The 19,975-nt window shown below is 36.1% G+C and overlaps 1 protein-coding gene across 6 annotated transcripts in view; it reads right to left on the bottom strand.

The window, feature by feature from the left end:
* Positions 1-19,975, bottom strand: part of IFT80 (intraflagellar transport 80) — a 146,980-nt gene that overhangs the window by 105,651 nt on the left and 21,354 nt on the right. For all 6 annotated transcript variants that reach the window (XM_063805243.1, XM_054680288.2, XM_054680287.2 and 3 more), the window contains 3 exon segments: positions 18,921-19,031; positions 17,292-17,360; positions 7,512-7,621 (listed from right to left, as the gene is read on the bottom strand). In XM_063805243.1, the coding sequence (XP_063661313.1) occupies positions 7,512-7,621; positions 17,292-17,319 (138 nt within the window). In that variant the 5' untranslated portion in view covers positions 17,320-17,360; positions 18,921-19,031.

The following is a 19,975-nucleotide window of genomic DNA, read 5'->3' on the forward strand; positions in this document are numbered from 1 at the left end:
TGGTATCTGTGGGGGATTGGTTCCAGTACCTCCCATTGATATGAAAATCGTTAAGTTCTGCCTTGGCCTCCCAAAGTGCTGGGATTACAGGCATGAGCCACCGTGCCCAGCCATAGATTCTTAAGAGTTTCATTTTAAAGGAACAAAATAAATATTGCGTGTTCAAGATTTATGAATAAAATATGATTTAAATTTTCCTTACACTGTAATTTAGGGTATCAACATATATTACAAATATTTGCATATTGTTATACATATAATAATTTTTATTTATTTATTAATTTATTAGGCATTTTGTAAAATTCCTTTGAACAAGAAGCTCCTTGAAGGCAGAAACTATGTTCTGTTTCATTTTGACTATCTCATACCTACCACAGTGCCTGGTATATAATAGGTATGCATTACATTTTTATTCAACAAATAAATAAAAATTTCCTCACTATAAGACCAAGTTCGAGGTGTTGAGAAGGCCTTAAAAGACATGAGGTATATACTTCTGAACTGCATTCCACAAGCAAGAATTAATTAAGCACACTTTTTTGTGGACAATCCTAATTTGAATGTTTTTATGCTCAAGAAGAATTGCAGCTGCTTTAGTCTCCCAAAAGGAATAGATAATTTGCATGAAGTTACTAATTATACTTTAAGTCCTGTTTCTCTCTAGCTAATTTTGGCAATGGATACTTTGATTCACTCTACTACCTCCTGGCCCAAAGGTTCTACTGAACCACTAAGCCATATTTTACTTGACCAATTGTGATATAACCAGCTTCCTGAGTTTCATTTATATAAGCCTAATTACAGGTATCTAAACAAATTTACAGGGACACCATTCCAAGATGGCTGAATAGGAACAGCTCTAGTCTGCAGCTCCCAGTGTGATCGACGCAGAAGACGGGTGATTTCTGCATTTTCAACTGAGCTCTGAAGAGAGCAGTGGTTCTCCCAGCACGGCGTTTGAGCTCCACGAATGGACAGACTGCCTCCTCAAGTGGGTCCTTGACCCCCGTGTAGCCTAACTGGGAGACAGTTAGGGGCCGATTGACACCTCATACAGGCAGGTGCCCCTCTGGGACTAAGCTTCCAGAGGAAGGATCAGGCAGCAATATTTGCTGTTCTGCAATATTTGCTATTCTGCAGCCTCTGCTGGTGATACCCAGGCAAACAGGGCCTGAAGTGGACCTCCAGCAAACTCCAACAGACCTGCAGTTGAGGGTCCTGACTGTTAGAAGGAAAACTAACAAACAGAAAGGAATAGCATCAACATCAACAAAAAGGACATCCACACCAAAACACCATCTGTAGGTCACCAACATCAAAGACCAAAGGTAGATAAAACCACAAAGATGGGGAAAAACCAGAGTAGAAAAGCTGAAAATTCTAAAAACCAGAACACCCCTTCTCCTCCAAAGGATCGCAGCTCCTTGCCAGCAATGGAACAAAGCTGGACAGGGAATGACTTTGACGAGTTGACATAAGTAGGCTTCAGAAGGTCAGTAATAACAAACTTCCCCGAGCTAAAGGAACATGTCCTAAGCCATCACGAGGAAGCTAAAAACCTTGAAGAAAGATTAGATGAATGGCTAACTAGAATAAACAGCATAGAGAAGACTTTAAATGACCTGATGGAACTGAAAACCATGGCATGAGAACTACTTGACGCATGCACAAGCTTCAGTAGCTGATTCGATCAAGTGGAAGAAAGGCTATCAGTGATTGAAGATCAAATTAATGAAATTAAGTGAGAAGAGAAGTTTAGACAAAAAAGAGTAAAAAGAGACGAACAAAGCCTCCAAGAAATATGGGACTATGTGAAAAGACCAAATCTACATTTGATTGGTGTACCTGAAAGTGATGGGGAGAATGGAACGAAGTTGGAAAACACTCTTCAGGATATTATCCAAGAGAACTTCCCCAACCTAGCAAGGCAGGCCAACATTCAAATTCAGGAAATACAGAGAACACAACAAAGATACTCCTCAAGAAAAGCAACCCCAAGACACATAATTGTCAGATTCACCAAGGTAGAAATGAAGGAAAAAATGTTAAGGGCAGCCAGAAAGAAAGATCGGGTTACCCACAAAGGGAATCCCATCAGACTAACAGCGGATCTCTCAGCAGAAACTCTACAAGCCAGAAGGGAGATTGGGGGCCAATATTCAACATTCTTAAAGGAAAGAATTTTCAACCCTGAATTTCATATCTGACCAAACTAAGCTTCATAAGTGAAGGAGAAATAAAATCCTTTACCGACAAGCAAATGCTGAGAGATTTTGTCACCACCAGGCCTGCCTTACAAGAGCTCCTGAAGGAAGCACTAAACATGGAAAGGAACAACCAGTACCAGCCACTGCAAAAACATGCTGAATTGTAAAGACCATTGATGCTAGGAAGCATCTATGGGCAACTAATGGGCAAAATAACCCAACTAATGGGCAAAATAACCAGCTAACATCATGTCAGGATCAAATTCACACATAACAATACTAACCTTAAATGTAAATGGGCTAAATGCTAAATGCCCCAATTAAAAGACACAGACTGGCAAATTGGATGAAGAATCAAGATCCATCAGTGTGCTGTATTCAGGAGACCCATCTCACATGCAGAGACACACATAGGCTCAAAATAAAGGGATGGAGGAAGATCTACCATGCAAATGGAAAGCAAAAAAAGCAGGGGTTGCAATCCTAGTCCCTGTTAAACAGACTTTAAACCAACAAACATCAAAAGGGACAAAGAAGGCCATTATATAATGGTAAAGGGATCAATTCAACAAGAAGAGCTAACTATCCTAAATACATATGCACCCAATACAGGAGCACCCAGATTCATAAAGCAAGTCCTTAGAGACCTAAAAAGAAACTTGGACTCCCACACAATAATAATGGGAGACTTTAACACCCCACTGTCAATATTAGACAGATCAACAAGACAAAAGGTTAACAAGGATATCCAGGACTTGAACTCAGCTCTGCACCAAGCAGACCCAATAGACATCTACAGAACTCTCCACCCCAAATCAACAGAATATACATTATTCTCAGCACCACACCACACTTATTCCAAAACTGACCGCATAGCAGGAAGTAAAGCACTCCTCAGCAAATTTAAAAGAACAGAAATCACAACAAACGGTCTCTCAGACCACAGTGCAATCAAATTAGAACTCAGGATTAAGAAACTCACTCAAAACCGCTCAACTACATGGAAACTGAACAACCTGCTCCTGAATGACTACTGGGTACATAATGAAATGAAGGCAGAAATAAAGATGTTCTTTGAAACCAATGAGAACAAAGACACAATGTACCAGAATCTTTGGGACACATTTAAAGCAGTGTGTAGAGGGAAATTTATAGCACTAAATGCCCACAAGAGAAAGCAGGAAAGATCTAAAATTGACACCCTAACATCACAATTAAAAGAACTAGAGAAACAAGAGAAAACATATTCAAAAGCTAACAGAAGGCAAGAAATAACTAAGATCAGAGCAGAACTGAAGGAGATAGAGACACAAAAAACTCTTCAAAAAAAATCAATGAATCCAGGAGCTGGTTTTTTGAAAAGATCAACAAAATTGATAGACCACTAGCAAGACTAATAAGAAGAAAAGAGAGAAGAATCAAATAGATACAATAAAAAATGATAAAGGGGATATCGCCACCGATTTCACAGAAATACAAACTACCATCAGAGAATACAATAAACACCCCTGCGCAAATAAACTAGAAAATCTAGAAGAAATCAATTAACTCCTGGACACATATGCCCTCCCAAGACTAAACCAGGAAGAAGTTGAATAGACTGATAACAGGCTCTGAAATTGAGGCAATAATTAATAACCTACCAATCAAAAAAAGTCCAGGACCAGACGGATTCACAGCCGAATTCTACCAGAGGTACAAAGAGGAGCTGGAACCATTCCTTCTGAAATTATTCCAATCAATAGAAAACGAGGGAATCCTTCCTAACTCATTTTATGAGGCCAGCATCACGCTGATACGAAAGCCTGGCAGAGACACAACCAAAGAAGAGAATTTTAGACCAATATCCCTGATGAACATCGATGCAAAAATCCTCAAAAAAAGTACTGGCGAACTGAATCCAGCAGCACATCAAAAAGCTTATCCACCACGATCAAGTTGGCTTCATCCCTGGGATGCAAGGGGTTCAACATACACAAATAAAGAACGCAATCCATCACATAAACAGAACCAACGACAAAAGCACATGATTATCTCAATAGATGCAGAAAAGGCCTTTGACAAAATTCAACAGCCCTTCATGCTAAAAACTCTCAATAAACTAGGTATTGATGGAACATATCTCAAAATAATAAGAGCTACTTATGACAACCCCACAGCCAATATCATACTGAATGGGCAAAAGCTGGAAGCATTCCCTTTGAAAACTGGCACAAGACAGGGATGCCCTCTCTCACCATTCCTATTCAACATAGTGTTGGAAGTTCTGGCCCGGGCAATCAGGCAAGAGAAGGAAATAAAGGGTATTCAATTAGGAAAAGAGGAAGTCAAATTGTCCCTGTTTGCAGATGACACAATCGCATATTTAGAAAACCCCATCATCTCAGCCCAAAATCTCCTTAAGCTGATAACCAACTTCAGCAAAGTCTCAGGATACAAAATCAGTATGCAAAAATCACAACCATTTCTATACACCAATGACAAACAGAGAGCCAAATCATGAGTGAACTCCCATTCACAATTGCTACACAGATACTAAAATACCTAGGAATCCAACTTACAACGGATGTGAGGGACCTCTTAAAGGAGAACTACAAACCACTGCTCGACAAAATAAAGGAGGACACAAACAAATGGAAGAACATTCCATGCTTATAGATATGAAGAATCAATATCGTGAAAATGGCCATACTGCCCAAAGAAATTTATAGATCAATGCCATCCCCATCAAACTACCAATCACTTTCTTCACAGAATTGGAAAAAACTACTTTAAAGTTCATACGGAACCAAAAAGAGCCTGCATTGCCAAGACAATCCTAAGCAAAAAGAACAAAGCTGGAGGCATCACGCTACCTGACTTCAAACTATACTACAAGGCTACCAAAACAGCATGGTACTGGTACCAAAACAGAGATACACACCAATGGAACAGAACAGAGCCCTCAGAAATAACACCATACATTTACAACCATCTGATCTTTGACAAACCTGACAAAAACAAGCAATGGGGAAAGGATTCCCTATTTAATAAATGGTGCTGGGAAAACTGGTTAGCCATATATAGAAAGCTGAAACTGGTTCCCTTCCTTACACCTTATACAAAAATTAATTCAAGATGGGTTAAAGACTTAAATGTTAGACCTAAAACCATAAAAATCCTAGAAGAAAATCTAGGCAATACCATTCAGGACATTGGCATTGGCAAGGACTTCATGACTAATACACCAAAAGCAATGGCAACAAAAGCCAAAATAGACAAATGGGATCTAATTAAACTAAAGAGCTTCTGCACAACAAAAGAAACTACCATCAGAGTGAACAGGCAACCTACAGAATGGGAGAAAATTTTTGCAATCTACCCGTCTGACAAAGGGCTAATATCCAGAATCTACAAAGAACTTAAACAAATTTATAAGAAAAAAACAACCCCATCAAAAAGTGGGCAAAGGATATGAACAGACGTTTCTCAAAAGAAGACATTTATGCAGCCAACAGATACATGAAAAAATGCTCACCAACACTAGTCATCAGAGAAATGCAAATCAAAACCACAATGAGATACCATCTCACACCAGTTAGAACGGTGATCATTAAAAAATCAGGAAACAACAGTGCTGGAGAGGATATGGAGAAACAGGAATCCTTTTACACTGTTGGTGGGAGTGTAAACTAGTTCAACCACTGTGGAAGACAGGGTGGCAATTCCTCAAGGATGTAGAACTAGAAATACCATTTGACCCAGCCATCCCATTACTGGGTATATACCCAAAGGATTATAAACCATGCTACTATAAAGACACATGCACACATATATTTATTGTGGCACTATTCACAATAGCAAAGACTTGGAACCAATACAAATGTCCATCAGTGATGGACTGGATTAAGAAAATGTGGCACATATACACCATGGAATACTATGCAGCCGTAATACAGGATGAGTTCATGTCCTTTGCAGGGACATGGATGAAGCTGGAAATCATTATTCTCAGCAAACTATCACAAGGACAGAAAACCAAACACCGCATGTTCTCACTCATAGGTGGGAACTGAACAATAAGAACACTTGTACACAGGACGGGGAACATCACACACCAGGGCCTGTCGTAAGGTGGGGGGCTGGGGGAGGGATAGCATTAGGAGAAATACCTAATATAAATGATGAGTTAATGGGTGCAGCAAACCTACATGGCACATGTATACCTATGTAACAAACCTGCACATTGTGCACATGTACCCTAGAACTTAAAGTATAATTTTAAAAAAAAGAAAAAAAAAAACAAATTCACATAACTATAAACTAAAGGTATAAACTAAAAGATTCAACTTGTCTGTTTTTGCTGTATAAATTTCATAGCAGATTTTCAGCGTAGGTAATTGGCATGGAAGGACTTTGACTAAGAGCCATCAAAACTAGTCCTCTTTCCCAGCTTCTTCCCTTTGCCCAAATTCTTTACCTTAGGTGCCTAAGGACAGGGGCTTGTATGTTCTATTCTTGCATGTCCCTATAGTTCCTAGCAGAGTGTTCTGCACACCATAAAAATGTAAATGCATTTTGGCTGTGTAAAATACATATAGCATAATCTGTACAGATGTTATTAATATGGAACCTCAAAGTCATCTCTATGTCCTTATTCCCTAAAATCTACATCTACTCAACTGTGAAAACACTTCTATGCCTGCTGTAGCCTGTCAATGTCTACCAACAAATCTCTTACTCAAGACCTAGTCATTTTACAATGTTTTCCTGGTCTCCTTGGTTGACTAAAAGGTAGAGATGGCATAGCAACTTATAAAAGCATAATAATACAGATAATAACAGGTACTGTATATTGAGTGCTTACTGTATGCCCGGAATTGTCCTTTGCACTTTGCAATTTTAACTCATTTAATCCTTACAGCAATCCTGTTAAGCTGATATTAGTGTCACTAACTTAAGAGATGTTCTCATCTCTTAGTTGAGATATTGAAGGCTGACATTCAACAATATTTTATAACTTCCTTAAGGTCATGTATAGGTAAGTGAGTGAAGATTTGAACCCAAGTAGCTAACTCCAAAGCCTGTGTTCTTATTAGCAAAACTATGCTGTATCATTATCAAAATGAGTTGGAATAAGGGGAAAACAAACCTTGTTGGAAATATAAAGATATTCCTTGTTCTGTAATAAAGGCTGATTAAACCATGTACTTAAAGACCAGACTGTAAAAAGACCACCCAGAAGAAAGAGACTCCTAAGCAAGTGCCCTCTAGTTTAGCAGTCAGGCAGACCCTGATAACAATTTACAAATGACTGAGAAGTACCTGCAAAACTTTAGCATTTGGTTGAAGAGGTTTAATGATTAGCTGCTTGCCTGCTGTATAAAGAACCTTTTCTGAATCAGGGCCCCACGCTACTGAATACACTGGTGTTCCTGTAAGATGAAAAAAGAAAAAAAATGCTGATAAACTTTAATTATTATGCCTTATAAAAAGAGAGATTGTTAAGAGGATCAAAAAAGCCATATGAGGTGTCATTTCATTTCTTCTCTTTTCAATGGACCTTTCAAATTAGAGTATATAGTCTGATGTTGAAATGCTGACTGGGTTAATATTGACCTTTGAAAATCTACTGTGAGCAACTGACATACTATATTTTTAACTAATTAGGATCTTGCTGAGAAAATATGGAGTTTTTAGAAATTCCATATAGGTGCTATTGAAATACATAAGATAAAATAAATATACTTCATTTTTAATATATAAAGAAATAGCAGAAAAGTCATGATTTATCATTTCCCATCATTGACAGCCATCAGTATGTATTTATTTATTGGCAGCAAATGTTTTTACATTTATTTGCAACTAGTTCAACAAATGATGTTGGTTTAAAGCAGCAGTCTTGGGGCTTGGCTGCACATTGTAATCACCTAGCAAGCTTTTTAAAAATTTTTATTTTTAATTTTTGTGGGTACACAGTAGATATATATATTTATGGGGCACATGAGATCTTTTGATACAGGCATACAATACATAACAATTACATCATGGAAAATGGGGTATCCATCCTCTCAAGCATTTTTCCTTTGTGTTATGAACAATCCAATTGTACTCTCACCCTGTTGTGTTATCAAATACTAGGCCTTATTCATTCATTCATTCTATTTTTGGTACCCATTAACTACCCCACCTCCCTCACAACCCCCTCACTACCTTTCCCAGCATCTTGTTACCATCCTTCTCTCTATCTCCATGGGTTCCATTGTTTTGATTTTTAGATCCCACAAATAAGTGAGAACACGCAATGTTTGTCTTTCTGTGCCTGGCTCATTTCACTCAACATAATGAATGAACTACAGTTCCATCCATGTTGTAGCAAATTATTGAATCTCATTCTTTTTTATGGCTGAATAGTACTCCACTGTATATAAGTACCACATTTTCCTTATCTAGTCATCTGTTGATGGACACTTAGGTTGCCTCCAAATCTTGGTATTGTGAACAGAGTTGCAACAAACACAAAAGTGTAGCTATCTCTTTAATATACTGATTTCCTTTCTTTTGGGTATATACCCAGCAATGGAGTTATAGCCATCAGTATTAAACTGACTCAATGCATAAAGTAACTTAAATTTTACATATTAAAATACAAATGGTATACTCATCTCATAAATTAATTATCATACCTGATGCTACAACAGGCAATAGAACTTCCCCTCACATGCTGCTTAAGCAGCAGACTAATGGACAGAAATAACTTCATCCAAAAACAATCTAATAACCTCCCACTCATGAATTCACAAATGGCAAAATTTTTTATATCAGATTAGGGAAAATTTTGTTATCTATTAGGTTTGGCTTTAGTCCAAAAGCTTGGCTTAAAAAAGCTCCAATATCTTATAACTAGCATAAAGTTTACTCCCAGAGGAAAAGTACAAGTTTGATTTACCTACCACTCTATAAACTACATTACACTTGATAGTGTTTTCAATTGCCAATAGGAATTTAGAGACGGTATTTTTAAAATCAATTACATTTAAGTATAGTATTTCTTACCTTAATTACTTTCTAGATTACCTAATGTCTTCTGGAAGACTATACTTTATGTAAGCCTAGTTTTAAAAAATGACTATCATATTTATTGAAAGCATTGGTTATACGGCAGTAAATAATCTGTTTTCCACTTGCCCGGCCCAGCTGCCTAGTCATTAGGCAGGTGAATCAAGGTTATGTAGTTAATCTATGAAATAGTAACCCAACTATATTTACAAAACCATCTTTTAAAAATTGTCTAGGACTCCTAAATCAGACTATTGTAGTAATTGACTTTCTGTGAATCAACAAATCAATGAATAAATGAATGAATCATTAAGGAATTTACATTCTTAGTAGAATGAAATCTGAATTTCAGGGTTTGTGGGCAATCAATAAAATTTAATTGTTTATTCAAATGAAAAGCCCAACTGATGATATAATCAATAAATCAATGTCTTACTGAATAAATTTCAGTAAGACAAATGCTTTTGTTTAAGAGGTACCCTACTTTTTTTGTGCTATTTTCTCCCTAATAAAAACATAATTCAATTGTGAGCAAGTCCCAATGGTTTATAGAGGTTAGAAAGTCTAGTCTAGACCCAGTCCAAAAAAAAAAAAAAAAAAAACCCCTGAAACATGTCTTCCACAGTTCAGGTGTTATAAAATGTCTAAATATCCTGTTTAGTCAATGACATCAAGGATTGTTCTGTATCAAAGGAACCCACAGAAATTCTTCCTGATGAGATGGCCAACCTCAGAAGGTACTCCTCCTTTTTCTGTACTTGATGAGTATATTTTCTGGGAATATTCTCTGGGAGTAGCCAGGAGTTGACCTGTGCTTCAAAAATAAATCTCCAAATGAACGAAGTTTAACCTTAATAAACTCCCCAAAAATAGAAGTCAAAATTTCAGATATTTCAAATGTAGTTCTTGGTGAGGACTGGAAAGGAGTGACAGGGACTTACTAGCTAAGGTTGTAGAATTATATAAGCCATCTTTATTTCCATTATTATAGTTATAATTTTTGTACAAAAAAGTAAATTAATATGTTTTAATTTATAGCCTATCAAATCTTCATAAATACACTCAGTAAAATTATACTTTCCTGGTGTGTATACCAAACTGTGACAAACATCTACCCTCAAGGAAATAATTCAGTAAATACAACTCCCATTGAGTTATACAGGATGTGACTTTAAGGCTTTAGTTGTGGTAAAAGGCACGGTTGGGGTACAGAATGAGGAACTAAGGACTCTTTAGTCCTCTTAACTTTAACATTTAATTTGTGGTCCCATTAAGTCAGCTATGACACCATTTCCTTGTTTATGAACCTTTCTTCATAGTATTTATCTTCCCTTTTGGGACAAAGAGATAATTCATTTCCTGCTTATAAAACAAATTTGTAAACAATAATGTTAAAGAAACAGGTATAACTTATATAATAAAAGAAAATAAGCTTATAAAGAAAAAGTTAAGTAATTCCTTTGTTATAACATGTGGTTTTTAACCACATTCCTTCAATCAAAATACAAGCAATGGAAACAAATAAATTATTTATTTATGATAAATAAGCATGGTCAATAGATAGGACTCATTAGTTACTCTCCTTAACCATTAAAAATTCAAAATGGATATCACATTAAAAACCTTGATCTTTATTATAATCATTCCTTACACTTAAAATATTAAGCATTAAACTACTGTATATATGAACATCTTCTTTTCTAAAAGGAAATAAACTACATAGCTATACAACTTTCAATTTGGGTGGTTCTAATAAAGATCATTATTAAAAGTGGAAGAATCAGCTTCACGAAATAATTTGTATTATTATGAAATCCATCCACTAGCATTTTAAAAATTTATAATATTTCAAATTTTTAAAATATATTTATTAAAGCATGAATTATTCCCAGTGCTATGTTTCGCTTTGCAAAGTCAGCATGGAAATAACAAACTTAGCCTTTGCATTGAATTACTTTAAAATAGTTTAGCAAATTATGTAACAAAATGTTATTTATTTCATCATTAACAAAAATGGACAAAAAACAAAAAATAGCTTTATAATAAATAGTTTTTTACTTTTTATATTGGAAATTTTAATTTATGCTCCATTTCTGCTAAGACACTCAAAAAGATCTTGTTTTTCTAACTTTGTACACTAAAATCATGTGACCTTTTTGACATTTTTTAAGAAACCACATGCACCTGGGGTTGTGTTAAATGTCAGACCCTTATCTCTCCATAAAACAAATTATCTAAATTCTTTCAACCTGTTGAAGGCATTTTAAACCACAGAAGAGGAGACAAAAATGTATTTCAATTGTTTTAAGGAAGTACATGGTCAAATATACCATGTTTTTCACATTCATACTATAAAAGTATCCCCTAAAAACGCTGTTTTTGTATGTTTTTAAGAATGCCTTTGAAACAAACTGTTCACTACTGTAATAAATTACAGTAGCTATCTTTGCCTTGAATGCAGTATCGGTCTATATTGAGTGAATAGAAGTAAAGTACTTGGAATAGAGTCTGGCACTATATAGCACTATCTGTTAACTACTACAAATTATTTTGTAATGTAATAAGCAAGCATTTGCTTACTGTATTGTTCATAGTAGTAGCCATTTGATTTTTTTTTTTCTGTTTTGGCCAAACCATTGGCATTCAAACACCAAGAATGATTTCCTTTTCATTTTATTTGTAGGAGACATGAGCTAACAATAGTCAGTGGGATTTATTCAAAAAATTCCATGCTCCATGCTTACATATATCACTGGATCAATACAAGAAAAAGTTTAAATAAAGGCATTTTTTTTTAAGTTTCTATCTTCAACCACTTCTCCCTTGGGGGGTCTCAACTTCCCCATAGCTTCACCTTTCACTTAATGTAACTGACTCCCAAATTAATATTTTAGCCTTTACCTCTGAGCTCCAACACATTTCTACTTGATCCAAAGAGATCTCCATCACAGAGCTTCAAGTTCTACATATCCAAAACCATCATCCCTCCACATATATTTCCTAATTTATCCCTCTTTGACGTCTTTATTCTTACAGGGCACATCCCTCTCAGTCTCTAAGAACTATCCACTTTTCCAACTACTGTTGTCACTGCCTCTATTCAAGCCTTAATCGCTGCCTTACTAGCATAGACAATTTGAAATCTTACTGGCCACCTCTATTTAATCTCTACCTCCTCTAGTTTAACTTTATTATTACTGAAAAGGGAATCTGTCTAAAAGATTGGCATTATCTTTACTTTCCTGGTCAATTTTTTAAAGGTTTTGTATGCTTATAGAATAAATGCCAAACCCCTTCTTTTAGCATCCAGGACTGTCAGTGTTTTGGTCCCCTTGGCAGTACTATCCTTCACACGGCCTACACTCTGGCCCAAGGAGTTAGCTCCCACTCACCTGACTTTTAGGTCTCACGGTCTTCTGTCTCTAAGCCTCTTATGATGCTAAGCTTCTTAACAGCTTCACTCCAATGCCAACAAGCCCATTTCCTTTCCCATTTCTTCATTCTTCAAAGCCCAGTTCAAAAGATGCTGCAATATTTGCCAGGAAGCCTTCCCAATACATTCACTCTCCCCAGAACATTAATCTCCACCCTCTGGTCCACTCCCACCTGCCACCAACAGCACCTTAAGCACATTCCTTTGTATTACAATTATTTATTTATTAATTTGTATTGATTGATTTTTTTTGAGAAAGGGTCTTACTCTGGTGCCCAGGCTGGAGTGCAGCGGCATGATCACAGCTCACTGTAGCCCCAACGCCCACGGGCTCAGATGATCCTCTCACCTCAGCCTTCTGAGTAGCTGGGACTACAGGGATACACCACTATGCCCGGCTAACTTTTGTATTTTTTGTAGAGATGGGGTTTTCCCATGTTGCCCAGGCTGATCTCCAGCTCCTGGGCTCAAGTGATGTGCCCACTTCAGCCTCTCAAGTGTTGAGATTACAGGCATGAGCCACTGTGCCCAGCCACAATTACTTGTATTTACAGTTTACCTCCTTTACTAAATTCATTACAGGCAAGTTCCATATTTTGTTGTTCTATTCCTCCACTTGAAAATAGTGTGGGGAAAACGTCCTTAAAGGTTTGCAGCATTACTTTATATATTTTAATTAGAGATTAAAACTGGAACAATGACACAAAAGATATGGCCTAAGTATAATTATCTCTGGTGTACATATTATTTTTCTCTAATAAGGAACAATAAACTCCCCATAAATACCAGTAAGAATCATTTTTAAACTAAGTCAAATCCCCCCACCCAAAACTGAGATTAAAGTATCTTCTGGATTAGAAGAGAAGTTAATGACTATGGCTTTTTCTATCTGAACATCTGGCTCCAATAGTCAAGAAATGAATTCAGGAATTAATCTCTATTCATCAAGAAATAAGTATAATGAACACACATAGACAAAGTCACATGGATGCTTCCAACACTTTACAGATTTCCAAATTTTATGATAATTCAGGTTTATATTATTTCATTTTTGTGTCAAAATTTAGTTTCTCCCTTCAAAGGAGGCAGTAGTCTTGCACCCCCAGCTGCCTTGGCCTTCTTACTTGAGCCTTTAGCATCCAACTCTCAGTAGTTCAGATTTACAATCACCCTCAAAACTTGCAGTCTCTAATAGATCAAAGAAATTTTATAAGTAATTAGGGACCTTTCCTTTTGGGTTACTGTCATTATAACAACTTAACTGCTCTACTGATTTTTCCGGAGATGAAAAAGGAAAAGTCTATGCCTTATGAGGAAAGTATAGATGGCACCAATGATTAAACGCTCAAAAATCAGATGCATAGTTCTACAGTAAGTTTGTAATTCTTAGTCCAGAAAAAGGTATCAGATTACTCTGTTGAAATACCAAGAGGTTAGCCAAAATGGGAATATCTATCTAATTTAATTCTGTTTATTAATCCATAATTAACAAACTTTGAGAACAATAAAATTAAAATAGGACAAAAATGATAGTCATTTCAAAGTCATTTGATGTTAAGGAAAACACATTTTAAATGTTGATGGGTAGTATCATTACATGATATGATGAATACATAAGAAAATCAACTGTATTACATGGTATAATCTGTATTTTACCTTTTAAGAAAATCTTGTTTACCCATCTATGGGAGGGCAGTAAGGGGAAGAGCATCACCATCCCCTCTCTAAAATAAACACTGCACACAAAAACCAACTCAAAATGAATCACAGACCTGAATGTAAGCACTGAAATTTCACTGTAAGTGAAATTTTTATGGCATGGGATTAGGCAATAGCTTCATCACTAGAATATCAAAAGCAGAAGCAAATTTTGTATTTTTTGTAGAGATGGGGTTTTGCCATGTTGCCCAGGCTGGTCTCAAATTCCTGAGCTCAAGTGATCCACCCATCTTGGCCTCCCGAAATGCTGGGATTACAGGCGTGAGCCACGATGCCTGGCCAAAATGTCCTGATTTTTAATATTGGGTCTCCACCATGCTAATGGGCCAGATTAAGCTCAGAGGTCATCTATTTGTGATCTCCAATTCTTCATTGTGAACATGTGCTTCCAACCAGCCTTTCCAAGTCTGGAGACTCTGAATGCATTTTCCCCATGAGAATAAAATAAGTAGCAATTTGGTTTCCAGACTCATTATACAGGAAAACTATAGCACTAAACTATTAGCACTATTATCACCTAAACCAGTGATTCCCAGCCTTTTTGGCAGCAGGGACTGGTTTTGTGGAAGACAATTTTTCCATGGACCAGGTGGGGGTGGTTCAGGATAATTCAAGGGCATTACATTTATTTTGCACTTTATTTCTATTATTACATTGTAATATATAATGAAATAATTATACAACTCACCATAACATAGAATCAGTGGGAGCCCTGAACTTGTTTTCCTGCAACAAGATGGTCACTGCTGGGGGTGATGGGAGACAGTGACAGATCATCAGGCATTAGACTCTCATAAGGAGTGAACGACCCAGATCCCTCGTATGCACAGTTCACAATAGGGTTTATGCTTCTATGAGAATCTAATGTCACCACTGATCTGACAGGAGGTGCAGGTCAGGCAGTAATGGAAGTGATGGGGAGCAGCTGTAAATACAGATAAAGCTTTACTCACTCGCCCACCCACCGCTCATCTCCTGCTGTACTGCCCAGTTCCTAACAGACAGCAGATAGCTACTGGTCTGTGGCCCAAGGGTTGGGGACCCCTGACATAGACTAAACAATTAACAATGTTTATATTAAACAACTTATTCCAAGTTTCCATTTTAGACTCTGGAACATCTGAAATGGTGAATCCACAGGTAGTAAATGGGAAGGAGATAACAGAAAAATTGAAGGAAGTGGAAGAAGCACTGGGAGGGCACTGGTGAAGGGTCTCAGGAAAGAATTCAAATCTTCAGACTGGCACAGTGGCTCACACCTGTAATCCCAACACTTTGGGAGGCTAAAGCAGGAGGATCACTTGAGCCCAGGAGTTTAAGACCAGCCTGGGAACATGGCAAAATCCCGGCTCTACACATGTACTCCCAGCAACTTGGGAAGCTGAGGTGGCAAGATCGATTGAGTCCAGGAGGAGGAGGTTACAGTGAGCCAAGATGGTGCCACTGTACTCCAGTTGGGTGACAGAGCAAGACCGTCTAAAAAAAAAAAAAAGAAAAAAGAAAAGAAAGAAAAAGAAAAAATCTTCCATGGTGGATAGTGGGATGGGCTTTTAGAATTTCTCTGAAGATCTGTGTCATCTACAGGCAACAAATTGATAGAAGAAAGAGAAAAGAAAGGAAAAATGGATATAGCATTTCAGCTGCTGCACACTGTCTCAGTAGTAACAGCAGCTGAAATTCTTGTAGTTCTTCCAAAAGGCCAGTGATCTCTGGAAGAATTCTGTCAATTATTCATAAGTCATTCGTCACAAAGTGAGAATGTCAAATAATGAGTCTTAAAAGAAAAATCTATGAAGCCAAAAGTAAATCCATCTGCCTACTAGGAGATTAAAGTAAGATTTATGTTCTAAAGGTACATTTATTACTAAAGTAACAATAAGTTGACTTTTGCTGTTAACTGAAACTTACCCATGGCTACTTCTATGAACTCTGAATTTTCTACTCATGAATAAATATTCTGCCTTGAGATTATCTGTAGCAAACATTTAAGCTTAGAAAAGAAATACTACCTAGTATTTCTGGTTACCTTTGCTAACATTCAGTTAATATACAGCTAAAGAAATGCAAGTGATTTGAACCTTATCCTAAAAGTAAACATGGTTTTAAAAATAAAATTTGGAAATTTTTGGAAGTCAGTTATTGTGAAAATGTTTCACAATATGACTTTATCAAATAGTTCTGAGGAATAGTCAGCAAGTTTTTTGGCAACCTAAAGATCAGCTGATACATGCTCAGGTAAACATTAAAACTGCTTACTGTTCCTATGTAAAATCTAATTAAGAAAATCTGTTACACAGAAAAAATCATATGTAATCTAACTTCCAATAGGAAGGACCATTGGATTGACTTTATGGCCACTCCTTTATATAAACATAAAAAATTAAGATGCTCCTCTAAATAGTGTGGTTTCAGATTCTTAGTGTGTCTGTTCCCCTCCATCAGTATAGAAATCAAACATACAACTTAATTTGGAAAGGGTGTTAATATTATGAAGTTATCGGGGGTTTTTAAGTAAGGAGATACTCAATATCTTTTCGTACTATGATTTACTTAACTAGACCCCCAATTCTATTCTATATAAGATATGCTTCAAACATTTCACAATTATTTTTTGAAAATATTTAGCTTGTAACTGCCTTTCTAGAGATTCACTAACATAAAAAAAAAGCCCTTGAGTATTTCCTATATTTCTTGGCTTGAAATAATAGCGTTACCATGGTACATCAGGTACCAAGCAAAGAAAGACAAAAAAGTGTAAAATATAAGAGATTACTGTTTTGACCTCAACCAAAGTCAGTCTCAACCACCGTATTAGATTGTTTCTAAAGGAAAACTTTAAGGCATTTTTGTATTGTATAATTTGCAAAAATGAAATTGTCAATTGTAAAACATACCTTGCTGAGCTAAAGTTGATCTAAGCATCCCAGTCTTTGACCAAATTTTTATTTGTCCATCTTCTCCAACTATACAGGGAAAAAAAAATTAATCAGTATTTTTACCTATAGAAAATAAATTTAAACATTAAATTTGCATATAAAAATCAACAGTATCTACCGCATATTCTTTTTTCTTCTAGGCTTCCTCAAATCATGGAATATTACTACATATTTAAAATTCAGAAACAGTTTAAATGACAGAGTACTTTATAACTATCATTTAATAGAAATTACTTTGAAACGATTTTATCAAAGTAGCTTAACTTTCATGACTAAAATTTTTATTTTATTTCCTTCAATCTTAGAAGACTTGTAAGTATATTACTCAAATAATGTTTCCTTTGTCACTGCAGTCTCCATCTTAGAATTCTAAGAAAAGTGTTTCCAGTGTAATAAGAAGAGCTGCAGCCAAATTCCAGTGAGTTGGGGACTGAATGAAGTGAGGTAATAGACTACTCTTTTGAACAGCTTTGCTGAAAAAGGGAGAAAGAAAATAGTTGCAGGTAGAGAGAGCTGTTTGTTAAGAGAGGGATTTCTATTTCTTCTTAATTTTTAAGATGGGTGACATCCGAACATATTTACATGCTGACAAAGAAACCACTGGAAAACATGTTAAAGATACAAGTAAGACAAGGGCCAATTCACTGAGGAAAGTCCTAGAGAAGGCCCACAGTATAGGTATGGTGGTTTTAAAACACATCCTCAAATTCTTTCTTATTCTTCCCTTCAAGAGGCACAGTTTAATTTCCCTCTCTTCCACTGTGGGCTGTACTTAGTGACTTGCTAAGTTAACAGAATATAACTGAAACAGAGTATAATATCTGAGGGTACACTACAAAAGATACAGTAGCTTCTACCTGGCTCTCTTTTGGATCACTGGGAGACACCAGCTGTCATGTTTAAAAACACTTAAGCAACCCTATGGAGATGCCCATGTGGCAAGGAATTAATTAAGGTCTCCTGTCAAAGCCAGAGAAGAACTAATGCCTCCTGCCAACAACCATGTGAGTAAGACATCTTGGAAGTGGATCCTCCAGCCCCAGACAAGCCTTCATATGACTGCCGCCGCATCCAACAATTTGACCAGAACCTCACGAGAGGCTCTGAGTCAGACAGAACCACCCACCTAAACTGATCCCTGACCCACAGAAACTATCAGGTACTATATGCTTATGATTTTAAGTCACTAACTATTAGAGTCATTTGTTATGAGCAATAGAAAACTAATGTAATAGGTTGAATCATTAGAGTAGGGCAGGGGATTGGAAACAGACAGAATGGGGATAATGGTCAGTTAAATGAGAATATTTAGAATTTTCAAATTTTAAAGAATTACAACTTTTATTTATTCCATACGTGACCATTCCAAAAGCCTTCTTTGACAGAACAGTCTCCAAAGGTCACATAAGAAAATGATTAATATAACATTCTGAATTATAACATTTATATAGCAGTGTAGAACAATACTATGCCAATTATTTGCTATTACACAATGAAAGACACTATTGCTAAATGAAAATATTCTGTTTCTTTGGAAATTTTTCTTTAAAATATTCATTTCAAATGTCATTTTTACAGACAACTTACCTGTAACTAATGCTGTTCCTTCATAATTCCATCTTCCTGCAAGTACTGCTCCACAGTGAGCTTCTACACTTTTTTCCACTCTTCCTAACTTGGAAATCAGATGAAATTTACCTGAAAAAAATTACATTTGAAAAATCTATTTTATTTATTCAATCAACAAAGCACCTACTACTAGACTAAGTAATAGGCACTAAAGGCATAAAGGCAAATATTAACATTATAATTATTCTCAATATCACAAATAAATCTATTGGAAAATAGGCACAAAAACAAAATTATTTAAATATTGTAAAATAAATTGAAAATGCATATGCTTACTTGGTTCAAAATAATTATACATGTTCATAATAGGGAAAAATCCAAATTCATAAACCTTTTGATTTAGTTAACACAATTTAAATACCTATGGTCTGGGTATATGTCTATGCTTCAGAAACAATGTGCCAACAAATATACCACACCTATGGATGAGAAAGTGTTTTAAATTACCAGCTGTATATTACTAGACTTAATAATCATTCGTAAACCACACTGATCCTTTCTTGGCTTCTTGTATCACTTATTCTTTGCACTGTTGACTTGTCTCTCTGACATCTCTTATATAATTAGCTTACGTCCTTTAAAGTTTTACAGTGTTTTTACTTTTTGCCAATATATGTACATACTTCTGCAACTAAGTGGCTTGCTTTTGTCTACCTGTTGCCTGACACAGTATAAAATTATATAAGGCAAGTATTTTAAACTTGGGATTATCCATTTTATTATTTTGGGTCTTCTCCTTTATATCTTTTCCAGCTTTTTTATAGCCTATAAAAAAAAAAAGTAAAGACTGCAAAACTGTGCTTAAATGGAAGACTTTCTTGACATTTCTCTTGACCCTCCCTTGGCCACATCACAACAGAATTTTATGCCCCTCTGATTTATCATAGCACTATATACATATGTCTATTATGTTATTTGTTTCAAGGTTTTATATTCACAATTCTTAGCTCTGTCCATTGAAAGGGCCTTGAAGCAAATACACCCCATTGGAATGAGCACAGCCAGCACTGTTA

The sequence above is a fragment of the Pan troglodytes genome, chromosome 2 (genome assembly GCF_028858775.2).
Source record: "Pan troglodytes isolate AG18354 chromosome 2, NHGRI_mPanTro3-v2.0_pri, whole genome shotgun sequence".
Classification (NCBI taxonomy): domain Eukaryota; kingdom Metazoa; phylum Chordata; class Mammalia; order Primates; family Hominidae; genus Pan; species Pan troglodytes.